Here is a 16,681-nt window from a genome sequence, read left to right on the forward strand (position 1 = left end):
TGGTCTCTGATTCTCTTCCCAACTGCCCCTCAGAATGCACCTCTCAAAGCTCCCAGCAGCAGCAGCAGAAGCAGCAGCAGATGCATGCAGATTCCCAGAGACCAGAGTTGGACTATTTCTTTTTCTTTCCCTTTATTTTTATTTCATGTGTATAGGTGTTTTGCCTACATGTATATTAGCACACTGTATGCATTCTTATTGACCATGCTGACCAGAAGTGGGAGCTTAGTCCTCTGGAACTGGAGTTACAGATGGCTGTGACCCAGCATGTGGATGCTGGGAGCTGAACCCAGGTCCTCTACAAAAGCAAGCGCTCTTAACCATTAACCTCTCCAGAGCCTTGAGATGATTCTCCTATCCATGGTCATAGCAGAAACTCTCATAGGGACCTGGAGAAGGTGGCTGGCAGAGCAGAATCAGGAAGCAGGGAACCCGCCCGTTCTATATGATCATACAGGGTCGCAGTTGAGAAATGTGTATAGAAACCCAATTATTCCCCAAAATAAACTGTGGTCAACAGAACTGCATCAATAACTAGATACCTTTCTTATGGCCTTCCCTTCTTACTACAGACCAGGATTCTTAAAGACGGTCCTGAAGCTTTCTTCTTGGCCATTTAAGGCTTTATGGGCTTAAAAAACCAAAAGATAGAATGCAGGCAGAGCAGTGCTCCACAATGTTCCCAAACCTGATGTGGGCAAGCCTTCCCTGCATTCTCCACAAACTCCACACCTTAAATATTATGTCTTAAAAATGACTGTAGTCAGGCAGGTGAGACGGCTCAGCAGTAAAGGCTCCTAACTTCAAATAGGATGGCTGATTTTGATCCCTGGTACCCACATAGTAGAAGAAGAGAGTTGATTCCTGCAAGTTGTCCTCTGATTTCATCATGTGCACTTATGGCATGTACACACACACACACACACACACACANACACACACACACACACACACACACACACATTAGATAGATAGATAGATAGATAGATAGATAGATAGATAGATAGATAAGATTGTAATGAACAACTGTATCCTAATACTTTGCTCATTCTTCCTGGCCAATTCTGACCTCCCAGTCCTCAAGGGACTAATCTATGCTTGCCTGGTTCAATAGGTGTGGAGTTCCCAGACTCTGGCTGTCTAATTTTCTTAACATGAGAATCAGGACAGTTTTATCATTCCTAAACACATTCCTTCATCCATTCATACACGAACCTTAGAAGGTTAGGGGACAATAAAGACAGAAATGTAATTTGGACTCAACTTTGCACTACAGTCTATATACAGACTAACTCCTCCAAGTTCTCTCATTCTGTATCTATAAATGGGGCTGACAAATTTTATCTAATAGTACTGAGATAGAGATTTAAAAAATAACATGTCAGGTACTTTTTAAAATGAGCTTTATTTCAGATACTACTCTAGAAAAAGAAAGTTAAGAAAAGCACAGGAAGGTACTTACACCAGACCCATGCCCAGCCCAAATCTCAAAAGACCTAGGCAGAGCAGGCAGGAATAAATAAACACATAAGATTTCTTTGCAAGTACAGAAGTGGATGCTCGCAGTCAACCATTGGACTGAGTGCAGGGTCCCCAATAGAGGAGTTAGAGAAAGGACTGAAGGAGTTGAAGGGGTTTGCAGCACCATAGGAAGAACAGCAATATCAACCAACTAGACCACCCCCTCCAGAGCTCCCAGGGACTAAGCCATCAACCAAGGAGTACACATGGCTCCAGCTGCATATGTAGCAGAGGATGGCCATGTCAGGCCTCAATGGGAGGAGAAGTCCTTGATCCTATGAAGGCTCGATAGATGCCCCAGTATAGGGGAATTGAGGGCAGGGAGGTGGGAGTGGGTGGGTGAGTGGAGGAACACCCTGATAGAAGCAGGGAAGGGGAGGAGGGGATAGGGGGTTTCCGGGAGGGGGGAAACCAGGAAAGGGGATAACATTTGAAATGTAAATAAAGAAAATATTCAATTTTTAAAAAGAAAGAAAATGCTGAACATGTTTATAATCCTAGCACTTCACAATTTGAGACAGAATGATTTTGAAATGACTTTGAAATCAGCCCAGGCTACACAGCAAGAGTGTCCCAAAGAACAAACAAGGAACTGGAGAAAAGGCTCTAAGGTTAGTAGCATTTGCTCCACAATCATGAGGACCAGAGTTCAAATCCCAGTTCCCACATGACAGTGGAATACTAGGGCTTGGTGACTTCTCACTTAGGCAAGAAAACAAAAGCCTAAGATTCAGGGAGAGACTCGGCCTCAAAGAAATGGTCAGAGAGTGATAAAGACAATGATACTCTCTTCTGGCCTCTGCATAGACATGCATGCAAGTGTCCACACAAACACATGAATAAATAAATTAATCTTTAAAAACAAGCAAATATGAAACTGCTAGAAAAAAAAGCTAGGAAGCATACTTACAGGATAAATAAATATGGGTAAGGATTTTCTAGACAAGACTTTAATCTCTCAGGAAATAAGTCCAATAATCAACAAATGGGATCTAATGAAAATTTTAAAAGCTTTTGTATATCAAAGTAAATTATCAGTCAGAAGAAGGCTGTGACCTTCCAGGCCTAGGGAGGCATCTACTATTGTTGGTTTTGCTACACAGCATCCTGTCAAACTGCCCTCCGCACATTTATGCTATGCCCATAGATTAGCATGGCCTTCAACCTTGGCCAGAAGCTTCTCTCTGGCAGAGGTCAATAGTTAACACAGAGATGCGAAATCGGTCAAGTACTGAGAATAAGTTCTACTGAGTGCTCAGCCCCAGCTGGGATAGCCACACTGACTCCCACAACCCCTACTGCGGCCTTTCTCTGCTGCCACTCTAACCCTAACCCTAACCCTAACCCTAACCCTAACCCTAACCCTAACCCTAACCCTAACCCCACATTCAGACGAGTGTGTAGGAGCACTTGTGGTTTTCGTTGGCTTTGTTTGTTTTGCGGGGCTGAGCATCAAACCCAGGCCCTTATGCCTTCCCACTGAACTGTACCCTGCTGTGATCTCTATAAATGGTATGGAGTGTCCCCAGTGCCTCAAGCTGTTGCTGACACACATTAGGCATTATCACTAATGGGATCAGTTTGTGGGATCAGTGAGTGAACCGGCATTATAACTGAAGACAGTCCAATGTCTCTGGAAATTGTTTAAAAGTTATAAAGCTGAGGAGGAACGGGGGTTATCCTGGCTGCTGTTATTATTATGACGTGTTTTTTTCCTTTAGCTCTCCACACACCTTTCTCCAGGGCCATGCTCCATGCTGACCTACTCACAAGACCATAGTGGAAACCCCAGAACTTATAGGAACTTCATTGGCCTTCATCAGGTCCAGTAGTTCAGTCTCTTAATTCGATTGGACTGTACACTGCCTTAAGTTACCCCCCATATCATGTAAACCAGTAGTTTCTTTAGGCTGCATCTTGCCTGGAGAGATTCCATCTCCAGGCAGCTTTTGACTCCATTTTGAGGAGGCGGGATGACTCTGCATCTGACGGGACCTGTGAATGGCACCATCTGTTTGACATCACCTTCACAACACAGACCAAAAAGTGACCTATTCCTGGGAGTACAATGGGTACTGCGCTATACATTTCTCAGGTCAGTTGAGACTGTAGGGGCAGATGGGCATACTAAAATCACAGTAAGAAAACCAAGGCCAAGAGCGTATCAGACACGCCAGACCTAGAAAGGATTTCTTCACCTGGAAATGGATGGACCTCTAACACTGTGATGGTGACCTGTCACCTGACTATCTGCTTTGTAGTCTAGGGACAGACAGGCAGGGAACTTCCAACTGTCCCCGGGGCTTCAGTTTCATTGGACCCCACTCCCACCGCTGATGCTGCTTACTGGACTTGTCATCCGCCCATCTGTCTGCTCACACATCTGGACCTGCTCTCCATCCGTCTACTCAGCTTTCCATCCGCCCAGACCAGGTCTTGCCCTTCTCTTCACTTCACTGCTCCAGCTCCACTTAGATCCTACAACAGCATCTCTATGACCAGCAGCTAGCAGACTCACAGCCTCTTCTGCAGCTGGACTTGATGCCTATCTCATACCCATCAGGGCTCCTTTGCATTTCTCTCCAATTCCCAGTTTTGGCCTCTAGGAGTTCTTTGAAATACCTCAACTCTTTAACTTTTTCTAGCCATTCTGTAATGTAGCATGCATGCATACATACATACATACATACATATACTCATTCATACCTACATACATATGCACATACATTCATGCATACATACAAAATTAGGCCTTTACCGTGTGATGCATAACATGTGATCTGAGAGTTAATATTAGTAATTAAGGTTAGAATAAAAGAGCCTATGATTGTCTTAGTCCTAGATGTCAAGGAAAGTGGGATTATCTGGCACAGGGAAGCCACCATACCTTATGACTTTACTGCTGTTCCATAAATCCTAGCACTGTGGAAATACACAGACATATTTGTCTATGTTTCTGACATAGGGTGCTTACAACACCTCTCCAATATTAAAAGATTTTCATCAGCAACAGTGTTGGTCTTGTGCTGCTCTGCTGAAAATGAAGGTTTAGATTGGGGGAGGGGGCTGTTTGTTAGCTTGTTTGTCTGTTTGTTTGTTTAATCAAAAGGAGGTATTCCACTGCACAGTAGTACCCCCTGCATCTACTCAGGCTTTCACACAGCTGGTGGAAGACAAGCCACATAGCCCACAGCTGTCTGACCTCTCATCAAGCACTCTCAGGGGAGAACTGAGGACAAGCCCCTACGTCAATCTCAGGAGAGAGCCTCAAAACTGTGTGACATAACAGGACATAGGCTGAAAGGCACGGTCTCTGACATACAAAGAACCAAAATGTCTCCCAAGTAGGACCACACTGTTTCCCAGAAAAGAATTTTTTTTTTTTCATTCTGAACCACAGATTTCCTGTTTTCTCCAACTGAAAAGCACTTTTGCTCAGGAAGTTTGTATACTTCACCACTCAACTTTGTCATTTTCATTTTCTATTTCATATCTCCCCAAATCATGTGTGTGTGCATACACATGCGTGCTTACATACTTGTGCTTACTGGACCATCCTCCCGCCCTGACTCTTAGCTCGACAGTGTGTGTGCACATACTCACATACACACAGAAGGAGAACAAACCTCAGAGGGTCTGGCCTCTGTAAATAAAGATCCCCAGTTAACTCCATCCAAGTCCACTTAAGGAGCTGGGTGACCCCAGTGATTTGCCGAACCTCTTGAGCCATATTTCTCTCATTTGTCAACTGAGAATATGACTGTCTGACTGAGCGGTTACAAAGATTAAAAGCAGTTACATGTGGGATAGCTGTAGCCTTATCCCTGGATTTCTGTACACCCGCAAAAACAGAGATTGTATTGTTCATCGGGAAATTGCAGTAGTTTTCTCTAATTATATCAGATGTGCCCCAGCTTAGCCTTCACTGAGGAAGGACTGTGGTTCCCATCGTAAAGATGAAGGAACTTCTTAAGAGTTACCCAACCGGTAAATGACAAAATGAAATCCCAGCAAACTCCAGGATCAGGCAGCTGACCCATTTGCATTTTCTTATGCAAGAACTTAGTAATTCTCCTTTTTGGTGTGTGACTAGACTTTCTGGTATCTCCTTCTTATGCACAATATAGCAAATCAGAGCCTTGCCCAGAGACCAACATTCTGTTAACTTTGCTAACTTCACTGTGTGTGTGTGTGTGTCTGTGTGTGTGTCTCTGTGTGTGTTGAGGTTGGGGGATGTGGTAGTAGGTTAGCATGAACACGTACACACATGCACATGGGAAAAGAACATTGGGAACACAGGTTCTTGCAGAGATAATTACAGTCATTGTATCGCAGACATCGTCATTTTCATTCTCCAGCAGCCCGGTTTGGCTTCTGTTCATAACTTCTCGTCTCCGCTGCACAGACACGCCACCATCTTTCCTAATGTCCACCTGTGAATGGCCTGTCCACCATTCACATCTATCAGGGTCAGTCACTATTCTTTTCCTCTCCCTGTCTTCTGTACATCTCCTCCTCTTGACTCCACAGCTTCCTGGCATCCCTAGAACTCAGCCTGCATCTCTCTGACTCTGGGAGACAGCCAGACTCTGCCTGGGACCCTCTCTCTGCACTGTGCTATATTACGCAGCTGGCTCACGTGATTTCCTCCCTCTCTCTGGACCACAGCACGGTGTCAGGAATGTCTACTATCTGGAAACTACAGTCACCTGTGTTGTGCGTGGATTTTTAATTGTGTTGGGTGGGAGGGTAAACAGACCCTGTAATAATGTCTTCACTTAAGCAGATTCACTCAACTATGCATACTTTAAGGATGAGGATTCTGACGCTGGAAGACAGTAAGCAACTTGGCCAAGGCCACTCCCTAATAGCAGAGAGCTGGATCTCTAACCAGCCTTGCTCTGTCTTCAGAATAGCAGCAGTAAACCTCTGTCCTCTCGCCTTCCTGTGAGCCCAGCCTTCACTTCTACATCTCAAAAGAGCACCAGCTTTCTGAGGGCACCGTGTCCCTGGTGTTTGAACTGTCCTGAGCCTTTTGTAGCTGTAACCAAGTTGTCCGAGAAATGCTCCGGAGAGCTGAGGTGGACAGACTTCTTCACAAGCGACCTATAATTATTAGTGGCCTGTCATGAGAGTCACAAGGTGACTAAATGTTAAATGTCTTCCATATAGTAGCATCATAAACACACTTGTTAATGCATTCCTTCAACAAATATTTATTTTTATTTTTTATTAGATATTTTCTTGATTTACATTTCAAATGCTATCCTCTTTCCTCATTTTCCCTCCAAAATCCCCTATCCTCTGTTCACCAACCCACCTACTCCTGCTTCCCTGCCCTGGCATTCCCCTACACTGGGGCATCAAGCCTTCTCAGGAACAAGGGCCTCTCCTCCCACTGATGTCCAACAAGGCCCTCCTCTGATACATATGCAGGTGGAGCCATGGGTCTCTCCATGTGTACTCTTTGGTTGGTGGTTTAGTCCCAGGGAGCTCTGGGGGTACTGGTTGGTTCATATTGTTGTTCCTCCTAGGGGGCTGCAAGCTCCTTCAGCTCCTTCAGTCCTTTTCCTATCTCATTCATTGGGGACCTTGTACTCAGTCCAATGGTTGGCTGAGAGCATCCACCTCTGTATTTGTCAGGCACTGGCAGAGCCTCTCAGGAGACAACTATATCAGGCTCCTGTCAGCAAGCACTTGTTGGCATCCACAATAGTGTCTGGGTTTGGTGACTATACTGGGATGGAGCCCCGGGTAGGGCAATCTCTGGATGGTCTTTCCTTTAGTCTCTGCTCCACACTTTGTCTCTGTATCTCCTCCCATGGGTATTTTGTTCTCCCTTCTAAGAAGGACCAAAGTATCCACACTTTGGTCTTCCTTCTTCTTGAGCTTCATTTGGTCTGTGAATTGTATATTGGGTATTCCAAGCTTCTGGGCTAATATCCACTTATCAGTGAGTGATACAATGTGTGTTCTTTTGTGATTAGGTTACCTCACTCAGGATGATATTTTCTAGTTCCATCCATTTGCCTAAGAATTTCATGAATTCATTGTTTTCTGTATCCATTCCTCTGTTGAGGGACATCTGGGTTCTTTCTAGTTTCTGACTATTATAAATAAGGCTGCTATGAACAAAGTGGAACATGTGTCCTTATTACATGTTGGAACATCTTCTGGGTATATGCCCAGGAGTGGTATAGCTGCATCTTCCAGTAGTACTATGTCCAATTTTCTGAGGAACCACCAGACTGATTTCCAGAGTGGTTGTACCAGTTTGCAATCCCACCAGCAATGGAGGAGTGTTCCTCTTTCTCCACATCCTTGCCAGCACCTGCTGTCACCTGAGTTTTTGATCTTAGCCATTCTGACTGGTGTGAGGTGGAATCTCAGGTGTTTTGATTTACATTTCCCTTATGACTAAGAACTTTAAACATTTCTTTAGGTATTTCTCAGCCATTTGATATTTCTTGGTTGAGAATTCTTTGTTTATCTTTGTACCCCACTTTTAACAGGGTTATTTGGTTCTCTGAAGTCTAACTTCTTGAATTCTTTGTATATTTTGAATATTTGCCCTCTATCAGATGTAGGATTGGTAAAGATCTTTTCCCAACCTGTTGGTTGCCATTTTGTCCTATTGACAGTGTCCTTTGCCTTACAGAAGCTTTGTAATTTTATGAGGTCCCATTTGTCAATTCTTGATCTTAGAGTAGAACAGAACACCAACAAACATTTATCGAGAGCCCCATACATCCTAGGCATTGTTACACTGTTGATGGTACAGCATTGACCAAGATGCATACAGAGCCTACAGTCTAGCACAAGGAGGAAATAAATGAATAACTTATGGAAGAGCCTTGAAGATAGGGCAGAATGCCAAGCCAAACACAGCATCAATAGGGAATAACACATATGCTGAGCTCTTATCTTAGACCTGGCCTAATATCTTCTCCACATCATTCCTGTGCTCATTAAGAGCTTCATAGAATAGGGTAGTGATACAGTGAGTGGCCTGGTGCCCGTACTATGGTTCAGGGATCCAAGGTGCTAAGGGCCAATGACAAGACATCACATTTGCAATGTAAGGGAAAGAGCATCCCATGCAGAGGGGGCAGATGTAGAATCCCTGCTTGGTGCCATCTCCTCCTGGGCTTCTTGTTCTAACGTACATGCACATGCACATCTGAAGACCTAGAAATCTCTCTTATTCCTGCTCATCTAGGAATCCAGGCATCGTTTTTTATGAACTCCACTGGATGACAAGGACCAGGGTCCCCAAAGTCCCTGAGCCCCGAGTCGCCTCTGTTCTCCTAAGGTCAGTGTGAAGATTAAATGAGATGTGAAACTGTCTTTGAACATACCTTGACCAGTGCAGTGTATGAACAGAGGTCTCTTACTATCTAGCAATACAAAAAAAAAAAAAAAGTTTCTTAAAAGAGGAGGTCAGGAAAGGCAGGATTGCTCTGACTCTGAGAGTGCTGTTGTTTTGTTCTGTTTTGTTTTGTTTTGTTTTGTTTTGTTTTGTTTTGTTTTGTTTTGTTGTTGTTTCTTAGAATTAGGAAGGAAAACTGCTTCCATTTGAGCAAAGAACAAATTCATCTACCTACAGTCTTGTTCCAACAAGTCAGAGGCTTCCAGAGTAACAAATATGTCAAGACATCAAGTCTGGAAGTAAATGACCTGTGAGCCTGAGCAGGTTACCAAACTGCTCTGAAGAAAAACAGACCCTGGCTTATTGGGTGTCTGATTGTGGGTACTGGGCTAGCCATGGCTCTCCCCAAGTCCGTAACAAGCGAGGTCATTGCTTGTGTGTAGAGGGAACTATCTTTTGTGTGGACAAATTCTTCCACTCTGACATCTCAGAATGGACATGTGTCTCTAAGCAGGAGGCTTTCTGCTCCTCTCCCACCCTCATTCAATCTGAATGGCTAGTCAGATGATGGATGAGGGGCACAGGAGGCAGCATACAGCAACCAGCAGGCTCCCAGCCTGGAGCAATAGCCTTGCAGCTGCTGAGTTAATGCACAGCAGGCAAGGCAGGCAAAGCTGAGCCCTGTGGGTGTGGTCACCTCACACAAGCCAGCCCAGGCTGCCTGGCACTGTTTGCTAACAGGCAGGTCCTAAGCAATGGAACAGCAGAAGCCAAGTGGGAACTTGTGTTTGTACTGCCAGTCTCCATGACAACAGGTTAGTCAGCACAGAGAACATTCTGAAACTGGTAGAAAAACCTCAGCCCCACCTTGAAAAGTCATTCCTCCTTGGGCAGCCAGAAGATCCCTGGGGCCAAATCCCTAGCAGACAAACCAAACATGCAGATACTTTGTACAAACAGACAGCTGATTCCCAAATGGTCTTTACCCCTAAAATGTACAGGTAATTTCCCTGGGATAGATTTGGATTGGTGGAAATGTCTAGAGAGCCAAAGATTCTGCACTGTCTGGGGTATGCTCTTAGTAAAGTACAGGGACAACAGAGACACACCCTCTGCTCCAAGCTAAGGTGACTCGGGCCAGACTTTCAGGACAGTAACTGTGCAGAGAAATGTTCAGAGTAGAAAGCTGATCTCATTAAAAAACATTTGCCCCCATGACAGGACCAAGGAGCCTAAAATCTGTTTTGTTCATTTTTTTCAGGTGAGTAAAACTTAGTGTGTCTGGGATGGTGACATGTGCTGGTGAGTTTTATGTCAACTTGACACAAGCTACAGTCATTTAAAAGGATGGAACCTCAACTGGAAAACAAAAGTATCAAATCTGGCTGTAGGGTATTTTCTTAATTAGTGATTGATGGGGAAGGGCCCAGCCCATTGTGGGTGGAGCCATCCCTAGGCTAGTGGTCCTGGTTCTATAAGAAAGTCGGCTGAGCAAGCCATGAGAAGCAAGTCAGTAAGCAGCACCCTTCCACGGCCCCTGCATCAACTCCTGCCTCCAGGTTCTTGCCTTTCCTGAGTTCCTTCCCTCACCACTTTTGAAGATGATCTGTTGTGTGGAACTGTTAAGAGAAATACACCCTTTCCTCCATGTTTCTTTTGGTTAATGCATTTCCCACAGCAATAGTGACCCTAACTCAGACAGCCCAGAGCTCCTAGCACCCATCTACCTTCGATTACCTGAGGTTTGCAGACAGCACCTGATGCAGGACCTTGAAGGACATGGAGCCACAGGCCAGGTGAGTTTTTCCTGAAGAAAAGAACTGGCAGAAAATGCACTGCCTAACTGAATGGACAGGCTGAGTGGGTATCCCAGGGAAGGCCTGGAATAGGAGGACACTGGGTGCCTTAGTCAGTGGGGGGGAAAAGGGGAGACAGATGAAAGAGTGACCAGGGCCAGCTTCATGTTTTGCCTGCTCATGTGGTTTTTACAGTGAACATGTTCTTGTCTGTTCTTTGCACCAGAAACAAGAGCAACATATATCACCCACAGTCTGGAGAGATAGGTCGGGGGTAGTGTTTGCCTAGCATGCATTAAGCCCCAGATTCAACTCCTAGCATGGCACAAAACTGGCCCTGGTGGTGCATGCCTGTAATTCTAGAACTTGGGAGATGAAGGCAAAAGGATAAGAACTTGACAGTCAATCTCTGTTACAGAGAGGGTTGACAGAAGCCATCTAGGAAATGCTATGGCAAGCAAGTGAGTTTCCTAGAGATGGTCCACCATTTTGCATGGCTGCAGTGGGTACACTCTGAGACTTCATCCCAGGACTGCTTCTCATCACTGATAGTTCTTTCCTGCCACTATTAGATAGCCTAATGATTCTTGGGCATCAGCCCACCCTACTGAGCAAATTCCTACTCCTGCAAATCAACATGAAGAAGAATTTTCATGAATTAATGCTAGGTGAATTAATGACTTTATAGAATTCCTGGTTTGATTCAAATAATTTTAGGAAGAAAGTTTCTTAAGGGGAAAGTTTAATGGTTTTAGTTGTTTTGCCAGAAAGATGTAATAAAGTCAGACTCAAGAATAGAATGTGCCCCCTCCTCATAGAATAGTAAGTAAAGGCTGCATAATAAGGCATACGATGAGCTTTCTTTCATAAATTACACTAAGAAGAGAAATAGGCTTGGGACAAATTTGAAATCAAGGAAAAACATCCATTCTAGGTCAGATTCAAGTATGAAGCCATAGATATACATTATGATAAAGCCAGGCCCTGTGAAACTGTTGCTCTGAACTTATAGTGAGCTTACAGAATAAAACATTCCTTTGAACTTACTATCAACATCCTTTTGTAACTCCCCTTTTGTGTAGCATCCTATCTATGAGGTAATTTTATAAAGAACTTTTGTCTAAGAAGGTATAAATTGACAGAGAAAAGAAATAAAGTGTGGCCTTTGGGACTCTGTCCCATCCACCAGAGATAGAGAGATAGAGAGGTAAAGATATATAAATATAGATATAGATATCTATATATCTGTCTGTCTATCTATACATAGGTACAGTTAAGAGTTTAAAGAGTTCTGAGTTTCTCACTGGGCATTTCTCACTGGGCATTCTTGTCAGCTCCAGATAATTAAGTTTTGTTCTGTCCGTAGTACTGACCCTGTTGCTGTCTGCAGGGCCTCTCTGGACTGCTATCCTCATGACCCCAATCACCAATGCCATATCCCTTTTCGCTGCCTGCCTTGGTTAACCTTTCTTGTCAAATATGGTTTTTGACAGGGTGTTGGAGCCTAGCCTGAACTACATAAGCTCCTGTCTCAACAAAACAAAAAATGAGGATGAAGAGAAGGCTCAGCAGATAAAGGTGCTTTCTGCTGAGTCTGATTGCCTAAGTGGGATCCCTGGTACCCACGTGGTAGAAGGAGAGAGCACACTACTGAAAGCTGTCCCTTAGACCTCATATAGTGACATAGCATGCCCCCGGACCCTGCAATAAAAAGTTGTTTATAAAAACCTGTATTAAGCAAGATATGAGAATTCCAAAATGTAGGTGGGTCTGCTTATAATGGAACATATCATATTTCCTTTGTTCTGACTAGCAAAAAAGGATGTTGAGATTCAGAGAGTCTGCACAGCCACTCTGTGCAGAAACACACAAACACAACACTCGGAGTAAGACGTCTGCACAGAGTGCAAACTGGATTTCCTAGGCTGTGTGCACAATCCTGATGATTTGGGGCACATTGATTTCATGCTGAAATGATGCCATCTCAGATATGCTGGGTTAAAACGGTGGGATTAACTTCTCTTGTTTCATTCTCATTTTGCTAGTGCAGCCACTAGAAAACTTTATGATACATGTAAGCCCTCTAACTATTCCTAATGAAGGGGGCTTGTCTAGAACACTGACAATGTCTCCATTTGTAGAGAGAAGAACACAAGGAAGAGAAGGGTGAATATACTGCTCGTGACTGTCAGAGGCTACTGTGGGCTTTATGAACCACTTCCCCAGAACGTTGAATATGGGAACCAAAACTCTCTTCTGGAGGTTGAGGTGGAAGATTACTCTTCATACAATGGTTCAAAACTAAGATGTGCAACATAACCTTAAAAGGCTAGATTCAAGGTGGGTATGGTGGTGCACCCCTCCAATCCCCTACAATTGGGAAGTTCAAGGACACCTTGCCCCACACAACAAGGTTAAGGCCAGTTTGGACTACCTGAGACCCTGTCTCCAAAACAAACAAACAAACAAACAAACACACTAGTTTTTAGTTTAAGAGAGTGAGTAGAGTCAGAACCGTGTAGAATATAAAATTTCAGAATATATAATTTAATAAATAATTTAGATAAAACTGTTTCAGTCGTGAGGGGCATGAGTAAGTGAGAGAATACATTTGGAAGGCTCGAAATTCTGGGGCTAGAGAGAAGGTCAGTGCGTAAGCTGCTTGGCACACAAGCATGAGTTTGGATCACTGGTGCCCATATAGAAAGGCAGGCTTTGTGGTACAGTGTAACCCCAAAGCTGAGAGTAGATACAAGTGGATCCTGGGGCTCACTGGCCAGCTGGACCTGTCTCACCAGAAAGTCCAAGATTTAGTGAGAGTCACTGCCCATTATTATTATTATTATTATTATTATTATTATTGAAAAACAATTGAGGAAGACATTCATTCTAGTGTTGGCCTCTGACCTCTACATGCTTTGCGCTGAGACTGCATCACACACAGACATTACACATTACACACTACACACAACACATAAACACACTATGCACCAGATAGATAGTACACACACACTACACACTACACATAGTACACAGTACACATATACAGACTACACACATATGCACCCATATGCATACACTACACAGACATACTACACATACATACTATACACTACACACATACACACCACACACACGCACACTACACACACACACTACACACACATGCACTCCCCAATAAAGCACTATGTGGGGAGCAGATGTTTGTCAAGATTTTCTGACTGTGACAGCAGTGAGTAAAAGATCCCAACAATTATGATGACCATAGAACTTACTGTCTAAACCAAGCCCCCACTGACAGCAAACCAAGCACTGTGTGGGGAGGTAGCCAAGCAAACCAGGGCACATGGTCTAACTCTCAACTCCCTAATCCTCCCATTGCAGCCTTCTGATTGTGCCGAGTGTGCTGAAGGCAAGACTTGTAATTTTACATGCACTAACACTGAAAGCCAAGGTGTTTCTTATAACTCACATAGATTTGAGCATTAGACTCTCTTTTTCTCCCAAATCTGTTATTAATGTAGCAGTACACCCAACAATGACAACCTTATAATTGTGAGAAATAACATGCCTTTCCATGAGTTATGGCATATACCACACACACACACACACAAACACACACACACACACACACACACATCACATATATACGCACATCACATATATATACACACACATGTACACACACCACACACACACACCCATATATATATACACACACACACACAGACCACATATATACACACACACATACACACCACATACACACACATACACACATCACATATATACACACATCACATATATACACACACACATACACACCACACATACATGCATACTCACACACACCACACATACACACACCACACACACACACATAAACACACATACATACACACATACACATACACACACACATATACACACACCACACATACACATACTACACACACACACATACACACACATACACACACACACACTCTAGCAAAGCACACACAAGCAGACAAAGGATCTTTGTTATACCTAATGTAGCTGCAACTCAGATAAACAACTAGAGGTGGGGGCTGGAGAGATGGCTCAGCAGTTAAGAGTGCCGACTGCTCTTCCAAAGGTCCTGAGTTCAAATCCCAGCAACCACATGGTGGCTCACAACCATCCGTAACAAAAATCTGATGCCCTCTTCTGGAGTGCCTGAAGACAGCTACAGTGTACACACATATAATAAATAAATAAATCTTTAAAACAAAACAAAAAAAAACAACTAGAGGTAAGGAATACAGTTGGCAAAGAAGGAATGAGATAGACAGACTCGTGATGGCTGAGTATTGAACACTGTTTTCCTGGGGGGGAAGTTCTGTGATTGAATAGCCACATCTGACATGGCCCGTGAAGATGTAAGAGCATAGAGACATAGAACTGAAGCCCTAGAATATTAAAAGTACCACAGATAGGTCAATAAAAATGCTATAATGTGTAATTCAACAGTACAAATAATGGTAAGATAATATATATAAAATGATAAAAATTCTCTGGAAGCAACTTACTTATTTTGTCCAATTGTCTCAAAATCTTTGACAACAATCACCAGGGAAGATGATGAGTCCAGTGGTATCCCCCTCAAGTCAAATTCCAAAATCTGTTCACAGAAAAGTAATGGAAGTGAAAAGGCTGTTAAAGAGAATAGAGGACACACTGGGCAGTAATCTTCACTAACACTCCTTTGAATCACTAAGTTCTATAGTTTGGATGGTGAAAAAACAAAGTAGATAGAGATCCAGGGAGTGTGGAGGCTACTCCTGGCTTCCCATTTTCTAGACCTTGGGGCTATAGACGGGTCACCAAACCTCTGACTCATAGTCAGAAAAATGAACTAACGCCTACCAAACTGTTGAGAAAATACTTCCCTCCGTGGTTATTTTTAAACCCTGCTCTTCTTGTGCATTACTGTTGAACAGTAATGAATAACTAGAAACCCATCTCCTAAGGAGGCTTTCCTCTTTACTGTGGCCAGTGCAGCTATCCAGTTGCTGTTGTTGTGTCTCAGATTCTCACTTTAATTCAGTGACTTGCTTTCTAGTAAGAGATGCAAAAGAGATAACAAAGCACCATGGAGACCTTTGATTGATTAGGTGGTCAGTTGATTAGTCAAAGTAAGCAACCTGTTGAGACACCTTGTAGTAGCTTTGGAATAGAGGTTTGGCTCACAGTTCCTATGAGAATACACCCACCAATCCCAAAGACTGTGGCAATGGCATTTCACTGAGGTTTGGGTTCACCTAAGAAACAGCAGGTAGAGTGTTTTCTTGATCTCTACATTTGCAAAATAAAGAGGGGGGCACACATTGGGAACAAAATGGAGTAAGGTGGGTAGTGCCCTCGGGTGACAACACACCTCTACCACTGGGGTCCCGTGGTTTGAGAGGCATGTCAGGTTAGTCCAACCCAGAAGGGGTAGAAGGATGCCAATGTGTTTTTGCTTTGTTTTAGCCTTGGAGCTGTGTGCTAGGAGTGCACAGCATTGCACAAGGGGCCTCACAGGTCTTAAGGTCCAATTGGCTGTGAGTTATAGAGAGCAGAGTGCCTCACAGCCTGCAGAACAGCAGGGTTTCCCACCGAAGCTTTAAGAGGCTCCACAGCTTCCCATCATTGATGATGAGATATGGCCCTCGGATTTAGACGTATTAAAAGAGGCTGGCAGAGGGAAGGATTTAGGGTGGGTGAAAGGAAAGTCGACCTCCAATGACTCAGGGAGAACAACAAAGATATTGCTCTAGTCCGGGGAGGTTTAGCCCAGCAGTTGAAAGAAACAATGGAAGCTGGTCATCAAAAAATTAGTCAGACTGGGAAAATCCCACCCCGGGGGATGAATGAAACATTTGGTCTATCTGTAAAAACACTGAACTCTGAGCCACTTATAAAAATAGATACAAAGTCAACAGTGTTATGAGAGTGCTGTGTGTGTGTGTGTGTGTGTGTGTGTGTGTGTGTG

The 16,681-nt window shown here is 43.7% G+C and overlaps 1 protein-coding gene across 3 annotated transcripts in view; it reads right to left on the reverse strand.

Moving 5' to 3' along the window:
* The window catches only part of Myof (myoferlin), a 147,171-nt gene that overhangs the window by 110,051 nt on the left and 20,439 nt on the right, over nucleotides 1-16,681 (reverse strand). For all 3 annotated transcript variants that reach the window (XM_021152563.1, XM_021152562.1, XM_029472658.1), the window contains exon 3: nucleotides 15,237-15,328. In XM_021152563.1, coding sequence (XP_021008222.1) covers nucleotides 15,237-15,328 — 92 coding nt within the window. The remainder of the gene's footprint in view (nucleotides 1-15,236; nucleotides 15,329-16,681) is intronic.

Source organism: Mus caroli, chromosome 19 (genome assembly GCF_900094665.2).
Source record: "Mus caroli chromosome 19, CAROLI_EIJ_v1.1, whole genome shotgun sequence".
Lineage (NCBI taxonomy): Eukaryota > Metazoa > Chordata > Mammalia > Rodentia > Muridae > Mus > Mus caroli.